Source organism: Lytechinus variegatus, chromosome 13, assembly GCF_018143015.1.
Source record: "Lytechinus variegatus isolate NC3 chromosome 13, Lvar_3.0, whole genome shotgun sequence".
In the NCBI taxonomy this organism is placed as follows: Eukaryota; Metazoa; Echinodermata; class Echinoidea; order Temnopleuroida; family Toxopneustidae; genus Lytechinus; species Lytechinus variegatus.
Genome location: NC_054752.1, coordinates 8,794,832 through 8,813,539, shown reverse-complemented (window position 1 = coordinate 8,813,539; position 18,708 = coordinate 8,794,832). Strand labels below are relative to the sequence as shown.

The 18,708-nt window shown below is 37.2% G+C and overlaps 1 protein-coding gene across 1 annotated transcript; it reads right to left on the bottom strand.

The window, feature by feature from the left end:
* Positions 1-1,291: 1,291 nt before the first annotated feature.
* Positions 1,292-18,218, bottom strand: LOC121426961 (tRNA N(3)-methylcytidine methyltransferase METTL2-like). Its single transcript, XM_041623377.1, has 6 exons — positions 18,116-18,218; positions 10,903-11,096; positions 8,409-8,476; positions 4,986-5,109; positions 3,213-3,304; positions 1,292-2,303 (listed from the first exon to the last, which is right to left on the bottom strand). The coding sequence occupies exons 2-6, from the start codon at positions 11,004-11,006 to the stop codon at positions 1,354-1,356; spliced, it is 1,338 nt and encodes a 445-aa protein (XP_041479311.1). The 5' UTR covers positions 11,007-11,096; positions 18,116-18,218; the 3' UTR covers positions 1,292-1,353.
* Between the last annotated feature and the right edge of the window lie 490 nt (positions 18,219-18,708).

The window sequence follows — 18,708 nt, the reverse complement described above, 5'->3', positions numbered from 1 at the left end:
ATAGCTTATTAGATAAACAATGTTTGGAGAATTCTGCAAGTACATAATGTGATGATATCCGATATGTATGTGAAACCTTTTTTTTGTTGTAACATATGTAATAAAGAAAAGAAATGTATGCATGGTATGTTGAGTGTGTCGTCTCATACTTGTATTTACTGTCTGTCATTAGTTTGTATTGTTAATCAAAATGAAATTTTGAAATCATTTATAAAAAATGTCCAAAATGATTAACACTATTTCTTTTGTATTTTGAAGAGCTCAGTTGCAAAGGGGGTTAGATCTATTTTTCATCAAATTTGATTTTGTTGTCTCAATGTATTGACTTAGTAGCTCTATATGATGATACCAAGGTGAATTTCCCAATTCAAAAGTGAACAAAAATGGTAAAGAAAAATCACCCCTTCTTCAAAAGGTGATAGATCCATTTCAGTTTGGTTGGAAAAGGGGTTAGATCCACAAAGATTTTTTTTTAAAAGACAGATTTCTTTTATACCCAATTCTATGTTCACATGGTAGGGTATCGTGAAAATTTAGTGTCTCATAAGAATATAGCAATATGGGAGAATTAAAAAAACATGATTTTTCTCAGAATGGTCCAAAGTCCCTTTTGCAACCAAACTCTTTATTTTATGATATGCATTGTAGAATAGACCATATTTTTGCAGATTTCTCAATATAGCTATTGAATTATAGATATTCAGGGAGGAATAAAACCTTTTCACTTTATAACGAGGGGAAAAATGATTATTATGATAGAGATATTGAGTGGGCGACATCAGTTTGCTCATATGTGTATTGAACAAAATTTGCATCCAAGAATTATGTGAAATTAAGCAAAACTTTAAATGCCAACTCCTTTATTATACATTCATCTGGTTTACGGTAGATGGAATTTTCACCATTATGCTTGTTTGACTTTTTCCTTTAAAAAATTCCCCTGATTCAACTTTTCATTCAAGTGGACTTTGCCTTTAAATAAAGGCAGAACAATATGATAAATAACCGATCAACAAGAGTACATAAGAATTAGGATTTTCAAAAATATTTATTCTATATTACTTGCAACCTTTCTTGGTCATTTACTTTATTTTAAAAAAAATCCAAACTACCAAGTGTCAATGTGTCCAACCATTAAGCCCAAGTGCCTAAGTTGAATCTCTAGGGGTCTCAGAATCTGTTTGACTTAGGCATATTCAACTTAGATGTAAACAAAGGACATATTTTGCATATTCTGGTCCCAAATGAGTTAGGTGACCATTGGACTTATGGAAGGTTGACTCGTTCAGTATCTACTGTAAGCAACAAGGAGGAGAAGACACATGTAACATCCTCAGTAATAAAGAAATCGTGTCATGGTTTTCTATATTTGCACTGGATCCAAACACGATACATTGTTAATTGTCTTCCCCTATTGACTTGCAACCTTCTATCAATTATATTCTGTTCTTCTATCAGACCAGCCGATGAGAACAATTCCTGCAGTTCATCCTGTGTGAAGAAGTAGACCCGTGTCCCGTCCCCACGCACGTAAAAGTTGTCAGACAGGCACCTGCCCTTCTTGAAGCGTAGCTGAGCCATGTCGTAGCGACCGTAGTCTCTGAAGAGAATCCGACCACCAGGCTTGAGGAGTCTAGTGAGGGTTTGGATCGTTGATAGGAATCTCTCAGGGTTGATAGCAGACATCACAAAGATCAGGACGATGAGGTCTAGGCTATTATCAGGGAATGGAAACTTGGATGCAGGATCACTGATGTCGCAAACAAAGGCATGGCACCGGGATGAGTTGTACTCTGCGTGCTGGCGGACAATATCGACGGCCACAGAAGAGAAGTCGCAACCATAGACAAATAAACTGGGGTCCGCGTTTGTCTGCAGGATTGGGAAGATGGTGTTACCAACTCCACAGCCGACTTCGAGAATCCTTTTAGAGGCAGACTTTCCTGGGAAGTCAACATTATCATCAAGGGATTCATCAGCCTTTGCTTCACCAGGACAGGTTCTTGATGATGCAGAACTTTGTCCACAATCCTCTTTTCTTGCTCCTTCTGAGGTGTTCAGGGGAAGGGTGTTTTGTTGATCTGACTCCACTGTTCTCTGAGCCTTTCCATCTTGAGGAACAGCCTCAGTAGTTCCTTGAGATATACCACCTATAGAGCTGGTCTCTTTCCCAGATACTTGGACACTGTCGGAAGATAGTTCTGGGAACTCTGTGAAGAGCCAGTGCCTGTCTTTGAAGAACTTGTTTTGATGTTGAGAGTAGAACTCATTCCAGTATCTGTCTGCTTCAGCTTCATACAATTCTAAATCATGTGGACAAAACACAAGAAAAGAAATTAGGGTTCACACGAAGGTGAAGCAAAGACATCATACTAGGAAAAAAAATACACTGCAATATCCAAACTATTATAACCCACGGTTTAAGTTGATTTGTCAAATGGTTCATTAATCACAATCATAGTTAAATTTATTAGAATAAACCATTAAAGTTAAGACTTTTTATTCATTTTATTTTGGTGCCCCTGGTTCTGACAAAGACAATCAAGTTTGATGACTGGAAGTCTCAACTTAGCATTTCCTTAGTCTATGATCTAAGGAGAGACTGTGAATGCCTTTACGAGTTCAATGCTGTTAGCTGAAATGTCAGCAATACATTGCAGAAGACTATGCACAGCGCTAATACACTCCTGTCTTGCGTTAGCTCTTGCTAATTTTTTTCCATAGACTAGAATTTGCTGTGGGTTTTAAGTAATGGAAAAGTGCCACTGGCCAGACAAACACACAAAAAAAAACAAGAACTAGCGCACGACCAGAGTGTATAGGTAGTGGTTGCCACTGTGCATACTGCATAGTCTTCTGCATCAGACATATTGCCAGCATTTCGCGTATCAGCATCAGACTCGTAAAAGCAAAGATGAAAACCGTAGCCTCTGCCTGGATTACAGGCTATCACTATTTAAGATTAGATGCTATATTGGTAAAGAATTCTAATTAGAAATATTACCAAGACTGTCAATAATGATACGGTCACTTGTATTGCACTTTCATCAACCATGCTGAGACACAGTCACTTGTATTGCACTGTTATCTACCATGCTGCGTCACTCGAGGTGTGCTATTCCTAGACCAATAACAAAAAAGCCACAAAGTGACTGGTGCTCAGGTCTAGCAGCTATCCATGTACACTTGGGACCCCTTTCTGATAACTGTACCTCTTTTCTCTTGGTCAACCGGCTGACTAGAGTTCTCATCTACTTTCTTCTTGGCTGCTTCAAGCTGCTCTGGATCCCAAGACACATTGTCCCTGCCGTAACAGAGATGGAGGAAAGAGATTGGTGAGAGAGGAATTAAAAGCAAATTAGCGAAGAATGTGGTCTGTGGGGGGGGGTCAACATGCATGTATGTAGGGGAGACAAGTGGGCCTAGCCCCCACCCTGACCAATAATTATTATTATTACTATTCTTTTGCTTGTCAACAATTTTCAAAAGAACAGATATTTCCTTGAGGGGTGATAATCTGACCCCCTCTGACCCCCCTCCTAGGTAAATCCTGGTTCTGCCCCTATGGCTAAAAAATAATGTACCTATCTCAGATCATGTGAACAGGTACATCCACCAAACAAACAAATGGAGGGGAGGATTTTCAAATGGTTGACAAACATAGATGAGAACAAGTGGAATGCCTCTGGCCGTCTCACCTGCATCACGCGGTTCAATATAGCAGCAGTGCTGACTTTGAATACTACTCTAACTCGCACAAGATGTTCAGTGATATATGGTTACTCTTATGTCCACTTTTTATGAACTAGACCAATAAACTTACAGAGATATGATGGTTATTCACCAAAAAACCCCAACATGGCCAAAGTTCATTGACCTTACATGACCTTTGACCATGATCATGTGACCTGAAACTCAAACAGGATATTCAGTGATACTTGATTACTCTTATGTACAAGTTTCATGAATCAGATCCATAAACTTTCAAAGTTATGATGGTAATTCAACAGATACACCCAATTCGGCCAAAGTTCATTGACCTTTGACCTTGGTCATGTGACCTGAAATGTGCACAGGATGTTCAGTGATACTTGATTACTCTAATGCCCAAGTTTAATGAACTAGCCCAATAAACTTCCAAAGTTATGATGGTAATTCAACAGATACCCCCGATTCGGCCAAAGTTCATTGACCCTAATGACCTTTGACCTTAATCATGAGACCTGAAACTTGCACAAAATTTTCAGTGATGCTTGATTACTATTATGTCCAAGTTTCATGAATCAGATCCATAAATTTTCAAAGTTATGATGGGAATTCAACAGATATCTCCAATTCGGCCAAAGTTCATTGACCCTAAATGACCTTTGACCTTGGTCATGTGACGTGAAACTCATGCAGGATGTTCAGTGATACTTGATTAACCTTATGTCCAAGTTTCATGAACTAGGTCCATATATTTTCTAAGTTATGATGACATTTCAAAAACTTAACCACAGGTTAAGATTTCGATGTTGATTCCTCCAACATGGTCTAAGTTCATTGACCCTAAATGACCTTTGACCTTAATCATGTGACATGAAACTCTAATAGGATGTTCAGTAATACTTGATTAACCTTATGGCCAAGTTTCATGAACTAGGTCCATATACTTTCTAAGTTATGATGTCATTTCAAAAACTTAACCTCAGGTTAAGATTTGATGTTGACGCCGCCGCCGCCCGCCGTCGCCGCCGCCGTCGCCGCCGCCGCCGTCGCCGCCGCCGTCGGAAAAGCGGCGCCTATAGTCTCACTTTGCTTCGCAGGTGAGACAAAAACCCCTTCCTCAAGTTCAACCTCTTGCACGTACATAATGTCAGTTCCTTTACCATAGGCTATTTTTGGGGGGGTCTATTATTTGGCACAAAGGGGTGGGGTAAAGTTTGTATCTGAGAGGTTTGACTTTAATTCATACATTCTGGAACTTCTGAATGAAAACAGCTTACCATGCATTATGCTGAAAAACATTGTCAGGATTTTCAAGATATCTGTTCCCAAATTGTGGTCGCTTGTCAGCTTTTCCTTCATCTTTCGCCACTGGCGTCCCCTCCTCAGCTGACATTTTCTTTCCTAAAATGAAGATATAAATACATCACATATTCAGGGGTGAATGTACAGTATGAGTAGAAACATCCATACACAGTATGACTTGTGAATAATTTTTTTGGTAATGCTATGCACCACAACGTACATGTACTCCGCACAAGAAGCTTTTTAGTGTAGCAGAAGCTACTAGGATCAAAACAAAAGTTAAGATCGCTAGACAGCAATATGCTATCGATAGTGTTAAATGGATGTCAATTGGAACATGTATAAATGTTTAGGAGTTATAGATAACATTCTCGACTTTAGAAAACATGTTGAGAGTATAGATTTAATTGTGAAACAAAACTCGGAATTATTTGACGCTGTAAACAGTATTTTCATAAAGTACAATTGAAAAAGTTGTATTTGGCTTTTGTAGTGCTTCATACAATGTATTGCTGTACCGTCTGGTCGGGAAGATTGGAAATTAATCACAGTAAGTTAGAGAGATTACATTAAGAGGGCAGCATACTTTGGTGTCTAATTTCTCTTGGGAAACTCCATCTGCGCAAATTTTCAAAATATTATCTTGGCCAAGAATATGCAATGTCTTTTTTAGAGCATCTTGCTTAATAAAAATGTTTACACGAAGCTGCTCCTCAGGTGCTTTGCGGCAAGTTTATTTATAGAAGTATCCTTTCGAAGAACTAGGAGCACAAATAGACAAAATCAGGGTGCCATATGCTTGTACAACCTTTTACCAGAAATCATTTGTTATCACAGGCCCATTGCATTAAAATTAATTACCTGAACACCTCCAATTCATAGAAGACATAAAACAGTTTAAACGGGAATGGCAAAATGGGAAAAAAACATTTGATATGTAATAGGGACTAATGGTGGAATCTATTCTATTCTTTCTCCTTATTTTGTACATCTTTTTGTATATCTTGTTCATGTGTATATATATTTTTGTTTATTTTTAGGCATTATTTGTACAGTATAGTATTTTATTTATTTTGTTATTTTCCATAGTTAATTATGATTATTTCATTGTTTTTCAATATTAGTATTTATGCTCTATTCTTTGTTTATATTTGAGTGTGTCACTATGTTTTATATTTGTGTTTGTTTACGAAGGGCCCCAACGAAAACCAGCTTGCTACTGATAGGGCTACCCTTCTTTTGAATATTTGAAATAAATAAATACATATTTATATACCGGTACATGACTGTGGAACTGTACATGTACAGTACTAACATGTAGTATAGACTAGAGAGCCTTTTTTTCTCATGAATGACAAAATGCTATTCAACTTAAATAAGCAAAATTATTGTCTGTACCTCTACTAAGTGGCATGCCACTGCTTAGGTTTGTATTACTGAAACAGTCTATTGGGCATGAATTTTCTATTAAGCCTGCAGATCTTAGAATTCAAGAAAGTTCAGTGTAGAAGTTTTATTGGTGATGTCTTTTTGCCTTTTCGGTGATGATGGCTCCAACGGTCCAGCATCTACCTGAATCAATTTATTCTGTCCTGTTCATTGATCTGAATCCGATATCATTATGCACACTTGTACAGTGCAACCTAGTTAGCTGGTTTGTTTACATACATTGTTTTTAATACATTGTAGGCTGGGGTATTTTGGGAGGTCATATGGCCGGGGGAAAGGGGGGGGAATGCACTGAAAATTGGCTGTCACGTTGCCTATTACATTGTTTTTAAACTTATGTAGAAAATGAAAATTGCTATTAATAATAAAATATAGAAATATGGAAAATGGAAATTGCTATTTATCAATAATAAAATCTGAATAAACGAAAAAAAGAAAACAATGGTAATGCCCATTACATGCGCTAGGCATCCCGGAATTCCCAATTATGGCCTTAACGATACTATAATCTTTAATCCAACCAGTGTCTGAATTTAAATATCTAGGTATTGTTTTGAAAAATAAGCTGACATGGCATAACCACGTCGCATACATATATCGTAAAGCAAATCGTATGCTAGGCTTTGTTTTTTTCAGCTACCAAATCACTAGCACCCCACACAATATTTCCTATCTATAAATCCTTCATAGTCCCGACACTAGAATAAGGGTCAGCCAGTCTGGCATTTGCACGGACAACTTCTGATAAATAAAATTGAATCAATACCGTGTCAAGCTTACAAGTTTGCTATGATGACAGAATACAGCTCTTAAATTGGCAATGTCTACATTCTCGCTGTAAATATTGCCTTATCTCTTATGTTGTGAAGTCATTGTTCTGTGTAATTGAATGTACTACTGTTGGGCGTGCCATTTTGGTAAATACTCACTGAACTCAAGATCAGGTTCGCCAACCTCTGTGCGCGGACTCAGCGGTTGAATGGTCCGGCAATCAATGCATTTTCGTTATTGGGATGAGCTCCCAGAGTCCTTGCGTCAGGGGTGGTCGAGAATTCCTTATTTGAGATGGCTTGTAGCGTTTACCTCCACCAGTGCCCGATTTAAATGAGTTGTTTAGTGTTTAAGCCCTTAGAAAGTTTTAATAAGTCTGATTTTGAGTATCATTATACCATTTTGGGTGTGTTTACAATTCCTTTGTCTGTGTCACTTCATCTTTTCCTTTCCCACCCCTCTCTCTCCATCTCTCTCCCCCTACCTCCTTTTCTCTCTCTTTGTCACCTTTAGTTTTCTTCTCCCCCCTCCCCCCATCATTTCCACTCATTTTCATTTACTTGTAATTATAAATTTATTAGATGAATACGCATTGTTTATTTCTTTTGGGTTTTCTAAAGAATGTTTCAACTTTTTGGTTTCTATATCCCTCTTAAATTTAAATTTGAGTTCTTAACTGTAGAAGGGGTATGGTTATCACTTATCTTTACCCATAATTCGTCCATATAGTTTTATGTTATCTTTATCACATATTGTTTTCGATCACTCCTGTCGCATGCCACAACCCTTTATATTACGAGTACTTTATTATTGTTTAGCTGTCCCTGGCGTTCCAATGGTTGATCTTTCTTATTTTGTATTTTTTATACTGAAATGTACTTTTGTATTATTTGCCAAATAAATAGAAATAATACTACTACTAATAATAAAGGTAATTTATGCGTAATTAGCATACAAAATCATACTTTTTGCTCTCACTCCATAAATATGGATTGAAATGCCAAATTTTTTGGAATTTTAACTCTTTGTCATGTTCTTAGCTACATGTAGGTCTTAGATAATTTATGTATTATAGTGTTTTCTTGCAATTTCTTATGTATTTTTTTTTGATGACCTTTGTTGGGGATCTATTCTCAAAGATGCTAATGCCTTTATCTAGACTACTGACAATTACTCACCTGTATTTGACTCTTGATACTGGGAACTTCTTTTGAGCAATTCCGTTGAATGCAGCTTTTTAATTCGCCTTAACATAAACAAAAAAAAGAATATTTCAAATTTAATTTAAGGTAGACTACAGTTGTATCTAAATTGCAATAAAAGCAATACAGGACCTGCTTACACAAAATTCCCATTCCCAAAATAAATGACCATTACACATATACATGTACTACTAAAGGTAACCATTTAACTAATCAGGTAAAGCATGTCACAATTAAAAAACTATTTGACCAGCGCATTCCACATGGGGGCCCATCTTACAAAAAGTTACGATTAATCCAATCAATCGTAACTCTATGGAAATCCATCAGTGTCATAATTTTTTCTACAGGAAATTTGCACAATGTCCTTTGTAAACAAAAAGAGGCACACTGAATTTTCAAGAAAACAATGAATGCATGAATAGTATCATATAAATATAAAATATTTAGAACAAACATGTATAATAGATGATGACATCGCTGGCCGTCCATAGTTGTGATTGATCGGATCAATCGCAACTCTTTGTGACAGGGCCCTGAAGAAAGCTCCTATGATCAGGGTTGCGCTCAATTACTTTCTTTAATCATCTTTTTCCATTACCATGATTCATTTAAAAACAGGAATTCATGCAATGTATATCACATGACTTATGGGGCTGCTACTCTCATATAAATTGTAACATCCAAAATCGTATAAATTGTAAAATAAAAAAATAAAAAATAAAAAAAATAAAATCGTACCTCAATTAATTCTTTCATATTTTAGTGTCGAACTGTAACATTTCTTAAATTTGTCAGCTTTTATTAAAAACCAACTTGTTGCCAGACTTCCCCTTAAAAATTGTGTAAAATTCAGATTGGTACAGTATCAACTGGTACAATTCGTCTATACCCAGTTAGTCTACAGTGTGTTTGATCTCATTCCTCATGGTCTAATCCTAGTTTGTTTACGAATAAGTATTCTACAAACATTTACCATTTAGTGTAAGTGCCCTTTTTGCCAAATTTTCTTTAAATAGGAGTGGGCTATAAATGGGTGATTTTTGGTTTTACTGTGGAAACAGTTTTTTGTGTTCCTTTTACCTTATCTCAACATGAAATGACAATATTTTTTGTCTTGGGTCCGAGAAAAAAGTGTGCCAATTTCCCAATTTTTATAGCCTTTTTTTCAGCCAAATGTAGGTTTCCTATTGCTTCCTATTGTTGACCTTGTACCATCCAATATCCAAGAACCCCAGCACAATAAAACCTCCTTTTTGCTGAAAAGGCTATAAAAATTAGAAAATTTAGGTATAATTACCTCTTAACTCTACAAATAATGGTTTAAAAGTACTAATCATATGAAAAACAAATTGCCTGCCCCCATACACATATGAATAGACACCAAAACCAAAGAAAACGACCATAAAATAAAGAAGTTGTGGCCAAAACTGTGGGGGTTTTGGAGGCCATTTTAGATTTTGGCCCGGCACACTTTTTTCTCGGACCAGAGAAAAAAAATATTGTCATTTCATGTTGAGATACATTACAAGGAATTAAAAAAAGTTATTTTTGACCCATGTATAGCCCACTCCTACTTTAAATAGGGTTTCAGCTATACCCATTCACTTGGTCGAACATCACTTAGCCCGTATGATTAAATGAACTATTTATGGAACCAAGTTATAATATGGAGAATTGCAACATATAGACCACCTGCCCATCGGATTTAACTGAAATGGTAATTAGCCAAAATTTATAATAGACCCAGTTGGATTAGCCATGATGGTGCCAGACATTCTGACAATTATATCATCTGCTGGCAGACGAAATGAACAGATGTCATACCTTTTCTTTAAAGGTCAAGTCCACCTCAGAAAAATGTTGATTTGAATCAATAGAGAAAAATCAGACAAGCACAATGCTGAAAATTTCATCAAAATCGGATGTAAAATAAGAAAGTTATGACATTTCAAAGTTTCGCTTATTTTCAACAAAATAGTTATATGAACGAGCCAGTTACATCCAAATGAGAGAGTCGATGATGTCACCCACTATTTCTTTTGTTTTTTATTGTTTGAATTATACAATATTTCAATTTTTATGAATTTGACGATTAGGACCTCCTTGCCTGAAGCACAAAATGTTAAAATAATGGAATTCCACGTGTTCTGGGAGGAATGAAACTTCATTTCACATGACAATGACGAGAAAATCGAAATATTTCATATATTTCATATAATAAAAATACAAAAGAAATAGTGATGTCATCGACTCTCTCATTCGGATGTAACTGACTCGTTCATATAACTATTTTGTTGAAAATAAGCGAAACTTTTAAATGCCATAACTTTCTTATTTTACATCCGATTTTGATGAAATTTTCAGTGTTATGCTTGTTGAATTTTTCTCTATTTATTTAAATCAAGTTTTTGTTGGGGTGGACTTGTCCTTTAATGATGATGAAATAATAAAAGGAATGCAAAAATACCTGATTTGATACAGGGGGACAGATGATGAAAATTCCCTCAGATGATACTTGATCAACCTTGGACCTAGGGTGAATCTTTGCCTCATGAAATTCCAGACAAGCATGAGTGCAAACCAACACTTGCTCGTTCTATGCAGATTGGATGAGATTGTGTTCTGGTGAGGCCACTTCACACTAATTATTTCAACTCTCTCCTGTAAAGCAAAGAAAGCAAAATGAGAAATGGGTGGTGAAAAAGGGTCATGGGGATACACAGACTGCAAAAAACATACATGTATGAGACATACAGGGGGGGGTGTGCTCGACCACAAAACTGGTAGGTATGTGCTGCGGGCAAGACAAAAAAAGGGAGAGCTTTGGAACATGCTTATTATAAAAAGGAGGGCCCTCCGAACTACAAATGTTTGTCCTTGGAACAGTTCGCCTGCGTGTGTGCGCGTATGGATCCCAAAGGAACGGGCGGAATGGGCACCGGGTGCGCTCACCCAGAGGCGATGGTTGGACTGCGCTCTGCGGGCCACTTTTCACCCAAAATGCAGCTTATTGTAACGGATCAATGCAGCCGGATCTGCGTAACGAAAAATAAGCGTTTAGCCTTTGCCTTGGGAACGGATTTCTTTCTTATTTATCTCGAAAGAATATATGGACAGCTTTCTTTGATCTTTTTCTCAATAAGCCTTTGGAATGGAAATTTGAGTGTCAGAATGGAGGTCCCCTCTGTGGCACATACATGTATCCACCACGCACAATATACTGAGTGCCACGTAGCAACTTTATTACTTAAGTAGTGTAAATTCCCCAAATATCAGATGAAGATGACTTCAACTTCCTCCCAACAACTACAGGGACCCGCACTGGCAGGGTGCATGAGATACATTAACAAATCTGCAGTGCTATTGAACTGGTTGCTGCTCAAAAAATATTCCAGTACTAAAATCCATGATTTTGACTTCCCAAGATTCTTATGAACCTCGCCAACTATGGCCTCCAAAAGATCGATGACCCAAAAAGTCTTGGAAGGGGGAAGCATTCTCTGCCCGAAATATGGCCGCCGAGATCGTACATGTTTGATCAAAAAACAACTGCAATTCGGGGGGTCCCAACAGAGGGAAATTTAACACCCTTCCAAATATGGCACTCTCCCAAGAGTCCCAAGCATCGGATATATCGACCGATTGAAATGGAAATGCGTGCTGTTGGCTCATTTTCAAGAACAGAGTCACGCGCAGCTGAGCGAAGACATCCGATGTTTAGACCCTAAAGAGGTCCTTTTGGTAAGTAAATAATCATATACCGATTTCTTCATCAAAATTTTACTCGGCATTTGCGATGCGCAGCTAAAATAAGTTATTTTTTGAACAAGCAAGCAATTAACCTTTTTTTTCTCTTTTATTCTAATTTCTTAATATCTTTTATTTTTCCTTCATTTTCCCCTTCATATTTCTTCTTTAACATGTGGTGTCCCACAGGGGTCTATTCTAGGCCCACTACTATTTCTCATTTACATTAATGATATATGTGATGTTTCAGCTGCTTTGCATTAATGTTTTCATTTCACATCGTGATGTAAGTGTTCTAGAGCACAAAATGAATTCAGAACTTCCGAAGCTGACATTATGGTTCAGAAGTAACCTTTTATCCCTGAATTTAGGAAAAACAAATATTGTTCATTTTCAGGGGAGGAAATCTACTGGTAACAAACAAATAAGCATTAAAGTAAATGGAGTTGAAATTGAACAAAGGCAGTGTACACAATTTCTAGGTGGGTATGTTAATCAGAATCTAGACTGGAGTGATCATGTCACTCATATTGTTACCAAAATCTCTAGAAATATTGGTGTATTATATAGGGTAAAAACATTTGTTAATGATAGGATATTATTGATGATATACAATACTCTTGTACTGCCACATATTTTATATTGCAATGTTCTTTGAGCTACTGTACATCTAAAGTGTCAACTACCAATATATTTCTCCTGCAAAAGAATGCAGTTCGCATGTGCACTGGGTCTGGTTACAGAGATCATCCAAATCCCTTATTTCTATTAAAAACTGAAGTGCTTGAAGGTAGAAGATATAATTTTTTTGCAAACTGCCTATATTTATGTTTCGTTTTCATGCCAATATGCTGCCTGACTCTTTTTCTTCAATGTTTCAGTCTAATAGCACTGTCCATTCATATAGCACAAGACAGTCATCAAACATACATTTGGTTAATCCCCGCAAAGAAGGGTAGGAATTAATTTTTTTTTAGGGGCTACTTTTTTTTACATTGGGGCTACCACTGAATATCTTGGGGCTATTTTCTTATTCATGGGGCTACTTTTTTTTATCGCACATCAGCAATTACCTTTTGACATTCCGAGACTCACTGTGACGCCTAAAAGCTCAGAACATTTTTTTTTTTAGCTCCCGGTGTTGGGGGAATGTCTTACAGGCCTTACAATAATCAACAGTGATCCCACCAGAGTCGCCTTCAGCTTCACACACTTCAGATTTGAGCGCCCCAAGAATTTATTGGCTTTTTGATTTCAAACATTTAAGAAATCAGATTTAAATGTTTAAGTGTGTTTTGACACCCCACTCCATATCCCCTTTACAACCACACACACATGGGCTTATTTATTTTCGTCTTTAATGAACAACTAACAGTACCCCCCCAAAAAAAAAATCTAAATGAAATTAATGAATAAAATAAACATATAAAAGAGAGAGAGATGGAGAAAGAGAGAATTCAGATCAAATAACTTTAGAAAAACAAATTTAAGATTTTTTTCATGGTTAAAATCACGGGTGTGGGTGTTTGTGTGTGATTGTGACTGGGAGGTGCACTTGGATTGCATATAAATTATGTTAAAGAAATGTAATCAATATCTAACTCGGTCCTTTAAATTCCTGCACATAGCCACAGGCTACGTACATGTATTGTAGGTTCATGTACCTTAAGTTTTTCAAAAGTTATTTGAAAAGGCAGATCTCCACAGAAAATGCCTTTCATTCTGGGAGAGTCTAAATTTGGTGAAAATGTATTCATTAATAACTTAAATATTCATCACAATGAAGAAATAATAATTTTTTTGACAGTTTTAAAAAATTAACATGAAATCTAAACTCTATCTGAAACAGAAAATCACCATCACTTAGGCCATTACTGATAGAATTCTCACCCAGAGCTCAGGCAGAGAACATGGGCTCAAACTAGCTAGCTAACAGCATGCAAGTACCACACTCAAGCGCACGGCATCCTCATATTTTTTTGTTTTTTAGATTGAGCCTTGCTTGATAATTTATTGTCTGATATTTACCCCTCTTCAAGAAATTAAAAAGCTATAATTCACAACTACAAGCGAAGTGATTTTGGATTATTATAGCTCCGTTTTGACAAGCAAAGTCAGCGACTGTGACGATAAAAGACTCGCACAGCACATCATCTTATGTGCTGTGAACAGGGATTTATTTCCTGAGCAATTCGAATTACTATATCACAGAATTGTGATATCCCAAATGGGAAATGTATGCATTAGAAATTGCAAATGGTGAAGTATGGAACAACTGTGGTATTGAAAAAGAGACGCACTAGGCAATTTGAAACTGTGCTTCTCGTAAATTGAAAGTTACTTGACTTTGGCTTTCCAGATATTTAAAATACAATAAATTACATGTAGGATATGGCTTCGCTGCTTATCCATCTCGCATTCCGACTCGACGATGTCGATAATCAGAGCTGTCACAATCATCAGCTGATCGCTTACAATTCTGTGCATATACTGTAAGATGCATGTGGTCTAGTTGCAGTCTAATCATGCACGCGTACATATACATAAGCCATGCGGCAAGTGCGTCAACAATTCTAAAAAGCCTGTGTTAAAGATCCCATATTGCATTGCGCGTTTATTTACAATCGCGAAGCTTACGGTGTTGCGGAAGGCTCGGATATTGCATCGACCCTTCAACTTAAAGCTGGCAAGGGCGATATAAAAGATGCGCTTGCTCTGCCGCCGGAGAGCGTAATTTTGTGAAGTATTTTTTACATTGTCGATGGTATTTTATTGGGGCGATTCCAAATATATAGTCGCCTGAAAACATTGGGTTTTGAGAACTTTTAGGGGCGATTTGGGCTGTCATGGGGGCGAAATCGCCCGTCGCCCCCGTGTAATTCCGAGGCGCACCGCATTAGCTCATAAATCAATCAGACACTGTGGTTCAGATGTTTGGAATTCTCTTCCACATAATATTTGAAAACCTCACATTCTTTTAAATTGGCTGTAAAGCACAATCTTCTTTCAAAATTACAGAAATCTGTAAAGTGCTAGCAAGTAATTTTGTTTTGTTTTCTTTCTTTGCTTTGTAACTGAAGATTAAGAATTTAACTTTGTTGAATTACTATACCATATATTCATAACAATTTGAAACTTAATTGTTTTATCTTGGCAGTCTCTTACATTCTTCTCTTTCTTTCCTTTCTTCCTTATTCTAACATTTCTATTTTTGTTTGCTTGGATGCAAAACAAGTTTAAGGGTTCTTCAACCAGTCAAGCTTTTAGCTTATGTTGCAACACCTGTGTATGCTCATTAAGTTTGTGTTTCGTATATTCATATATTATCTGTGTATTCTTTTACGCTGTAAATTGTGAACATGCATGAATAAATAAATAAAAATAAATATTTTCTTTCTTTCTTCTCAATTCACCTATTTTCTTTCGTCTTTTCTTACTCTCCTTCATTCTTTTGTTCACCCTCCCTTCCAATTCTATATATTTTTTTCACAAGACTAACACTGTGTAGCCTTCTTTGTTGTTCTTTATTTTTCAATTGTCCCATATTTTCATTTTGAGAAATCTGGTCACCCTGGCCCTACCCTCTTTTAAGTTTTATTTTTTTCTTCAAAGTAACATGGGCACAAGCACATATCTGTGTTGCAATGGCCAGATACACAATGTTCTGTTGCGTACAGTAAGATGATTGGGGGCTAGGTGTCCAGACACTTAATATTTTTGAAACCATCCTTTTTTGGCTTTGGTTACATTAAAAATATGAATTCAAATAGATCTAGTTGTAAAATCATCTTCTATTTTGTTATCAATAATATTTTTGTACTAAAAAATGATGAAACTTCACTTGTAAATTTTTCCAAATGACTTTGTTAAATTGATTGTATGTCAACAACTGGGTCGGGGGGGGGGGGTATTAAACATTACTGGCCCTAGGCCTAGCCCTGGCCCTAATAATAAAAATCTACTGTCTACGCAAAATAAAATTTATAGAGGATCTACACAAGAAATAATTCTAAATTTGATCTAAGAAATAAAATGTCAACTGAGAATACCAATTTCATTTTAAAAGATAGAATAAAATATTTTTAAGATAAAATGACCTCAGAAAACCGCCCCTGGGCCTGGACTTTTTCGGTCCACCAGGCACCATGAGGACCTTACTGTGTAGGCCTAATAAACTAATTGACCATACTCACAGGACTAGCATGATCATGATTTCAGATTTATGGTCTAAATATTTCTCCAAATGAATTGTGAAAAGAGAAATTATGCACTTACCATGAATATTGTATGGTTGGATGAAGGTCTAACGAGTGACAGTTTTCCTGACGTCTGGGCACAGACTGGAACCTCAAACAAGTGGAATGCCTCTGGCCGTCTCACCTGCATCACGCGGTTCAATATAGCAGCAGTGCTGACTTTGAATACTACTCTAACTCGCACAAGATGTTCAGTGACACATGGTTACTCTTATGTCCACTTTTTATGAACTAGACCAATAAACTTACAGAGATATGATGGTTATTCAACAAAAAACCCCAACATGGCCAAAGTTCATTGACCTTACATGACCTTCGACCTTGATCATGTGACCTGAAACTCGAACAGGATATTCAGTGATACTTGATTACTCTTATGTACAAGTTTCATGAATCAGATCCATAAACTTTCAAAGTTATGATGGTAATTCAACAGATACACCCAATCCGGCCAGAGTTCATTGACCTTTGACCTTGGTCATGTGACCTGAAACGCGCACAGGATGTTCAGTGATACTTGAATGAACTAGACCAATAAACTTTCAAAGTTATGATGGTAATTCAACAGATACCCCCGATTCGGCAAAAGTTCATTGACCCTAAATGACCTTTGACCTTAATCATGAGACCTGAAACTTGCACAAAATTTTCAGTGATGCTTGATTACTATTGTGTCCAAGTTTCATGAATCAGATCCATAAACTTTCAAAGTTATGATGGGAATTCAACAGATATCCCCAATTCGGCCAAAGTTCATTGACCCTAAATGACCTTTGACCTTGGTCATGTGACGTGAAACTCATGTAGGTTGTTCAGTGATACTTGATTAACCTAATGTCCAAGTTTCATGAACTAGGTCCATATATTTTCTAAGTTATGATGACATTTCAAAAACTTAACCTCAGGTTAAGATTTCGAAGTTGATTCCTCCAACATGGTCTAAGTTCATTGACCCTAAATGACCTTTGACCTTGGTCATGTGACATGAAACTCTAATAGGATGTTCAGTAATACTTGATTAACCTTATGGCCAAGTTTTATTAACTAGGTCCATATACTTTCTAAGTTATGACGTCATTTCAAAAACTTAACCTCAGGTTAAGATTTGATGTTGACGCCGCCGCCGCCGCCGCCGTCGGAAAAGCGGCGCCTATAGTCTCACTTTGCTTCGCAGGTGAGACAAAAACGAAAAGTTCTCTCCTAGTTCTACCCCCGTCTCGATCGGCCATTTTTGTTAAGAATTGCACAAAATGGCCGATCGAAAGGGGGTAGGAGAGAACTTTTCGTTTTTTGAGGTTCCAGTCTGTGCCCAGATATCAGGAAAACTGCCACTCGTTAGACCATGTAGACCTTCATCCATACAATCATGGTAAGTGCATAATTTCTCTTTTCACAATTCATTTGGAGAAATATTAAGACCATAAATCACGCTAGTCCCGTGAGTATGGTCAATTTATACACGGTAAGGTCCTGGGCTCCCGCCCGGCCGCTGCGGGGGCGGGAGCTCCCTGGGTTAGGTCAGGCCAGGGCGAACACGGGCGCCCCGCTTAATAAGTTCAGGAATTATTCCCGAGTATAGAACAGAATGAGTGATCATGGTGATTAGATCCACCGTCAAATAAAAGAAGGTCGACTTAAGTCTCGAAAATTTCAATGTCATGTCATGATTTTACTCACGTTTTATTTCTCAAAGGCTGTGTGGCCAGAACAAAATCTACAGTCAAAAAGGTACATGCAGAAGATCGCGCGTGATCGTTACAACCTCGCCACCGGGAGCACACCTGCTAGCTTGCGCTGTGTCGTCACCAACCTCCCCACCACAGTTAGTTTTTATGAAAAATATGGATATGACTACATACCGCGGGGATACCACATTAAAGAGATTAAAGCACCCTTTTCACCTTCAATAATTGATTGCTGAGCACTGTTTATCCCCTTTTTTTATTCTTCCTTCTTTTTATTACTTGAAAAAATCATACCCGGGGGGGGGGGGGGGCATGCGACTGCACCCCTTCCTGTAGCGCCTCCTCTGGCTCTGAGTGAGAGATCTTTTAACTCTATGAGAGATGTCAAACTCGATCCAATGACAAGAAATAAGACCATGCACGGGCGGAAATCTATCACCAAAGGTGTGGGGGCCAGGGACTGGAAAATTTGACAAGCCCCCCCCCAAAAAAAAAAAAAAAGAATGAATAAATAAAATAAGTAAGTTATATAACCCAAAATGTAAGGTCATTTTAGCACAAAAAACTCTTGACAAGCAAAAAAAA

Bases quoted from the DNA above. Each gene is read 5' to 3' on its own strand.
- LOC121426961 (XM_041623377.1), bottom strand. From the start codon at position 11,006: ATGCTTGTCTGGAATTTCATGAGGCAAAGATTCACCCTAGGTCCAAGG. The intron at 3,305-4,985 runs GTAAGCTGTTTT...CTGTTACGGCAG, and splicing joins GTTTTTCAGCATAATGCATG to GGACAATGTGTCTTGGGATC. The intron at 2,304-3,212 runs GTACAGTTATCA...CACATGATTTAG, and splicing joins GGTTGACCAAGAGAAAAGAG to AATTGTATGAAGCTGAAGCA.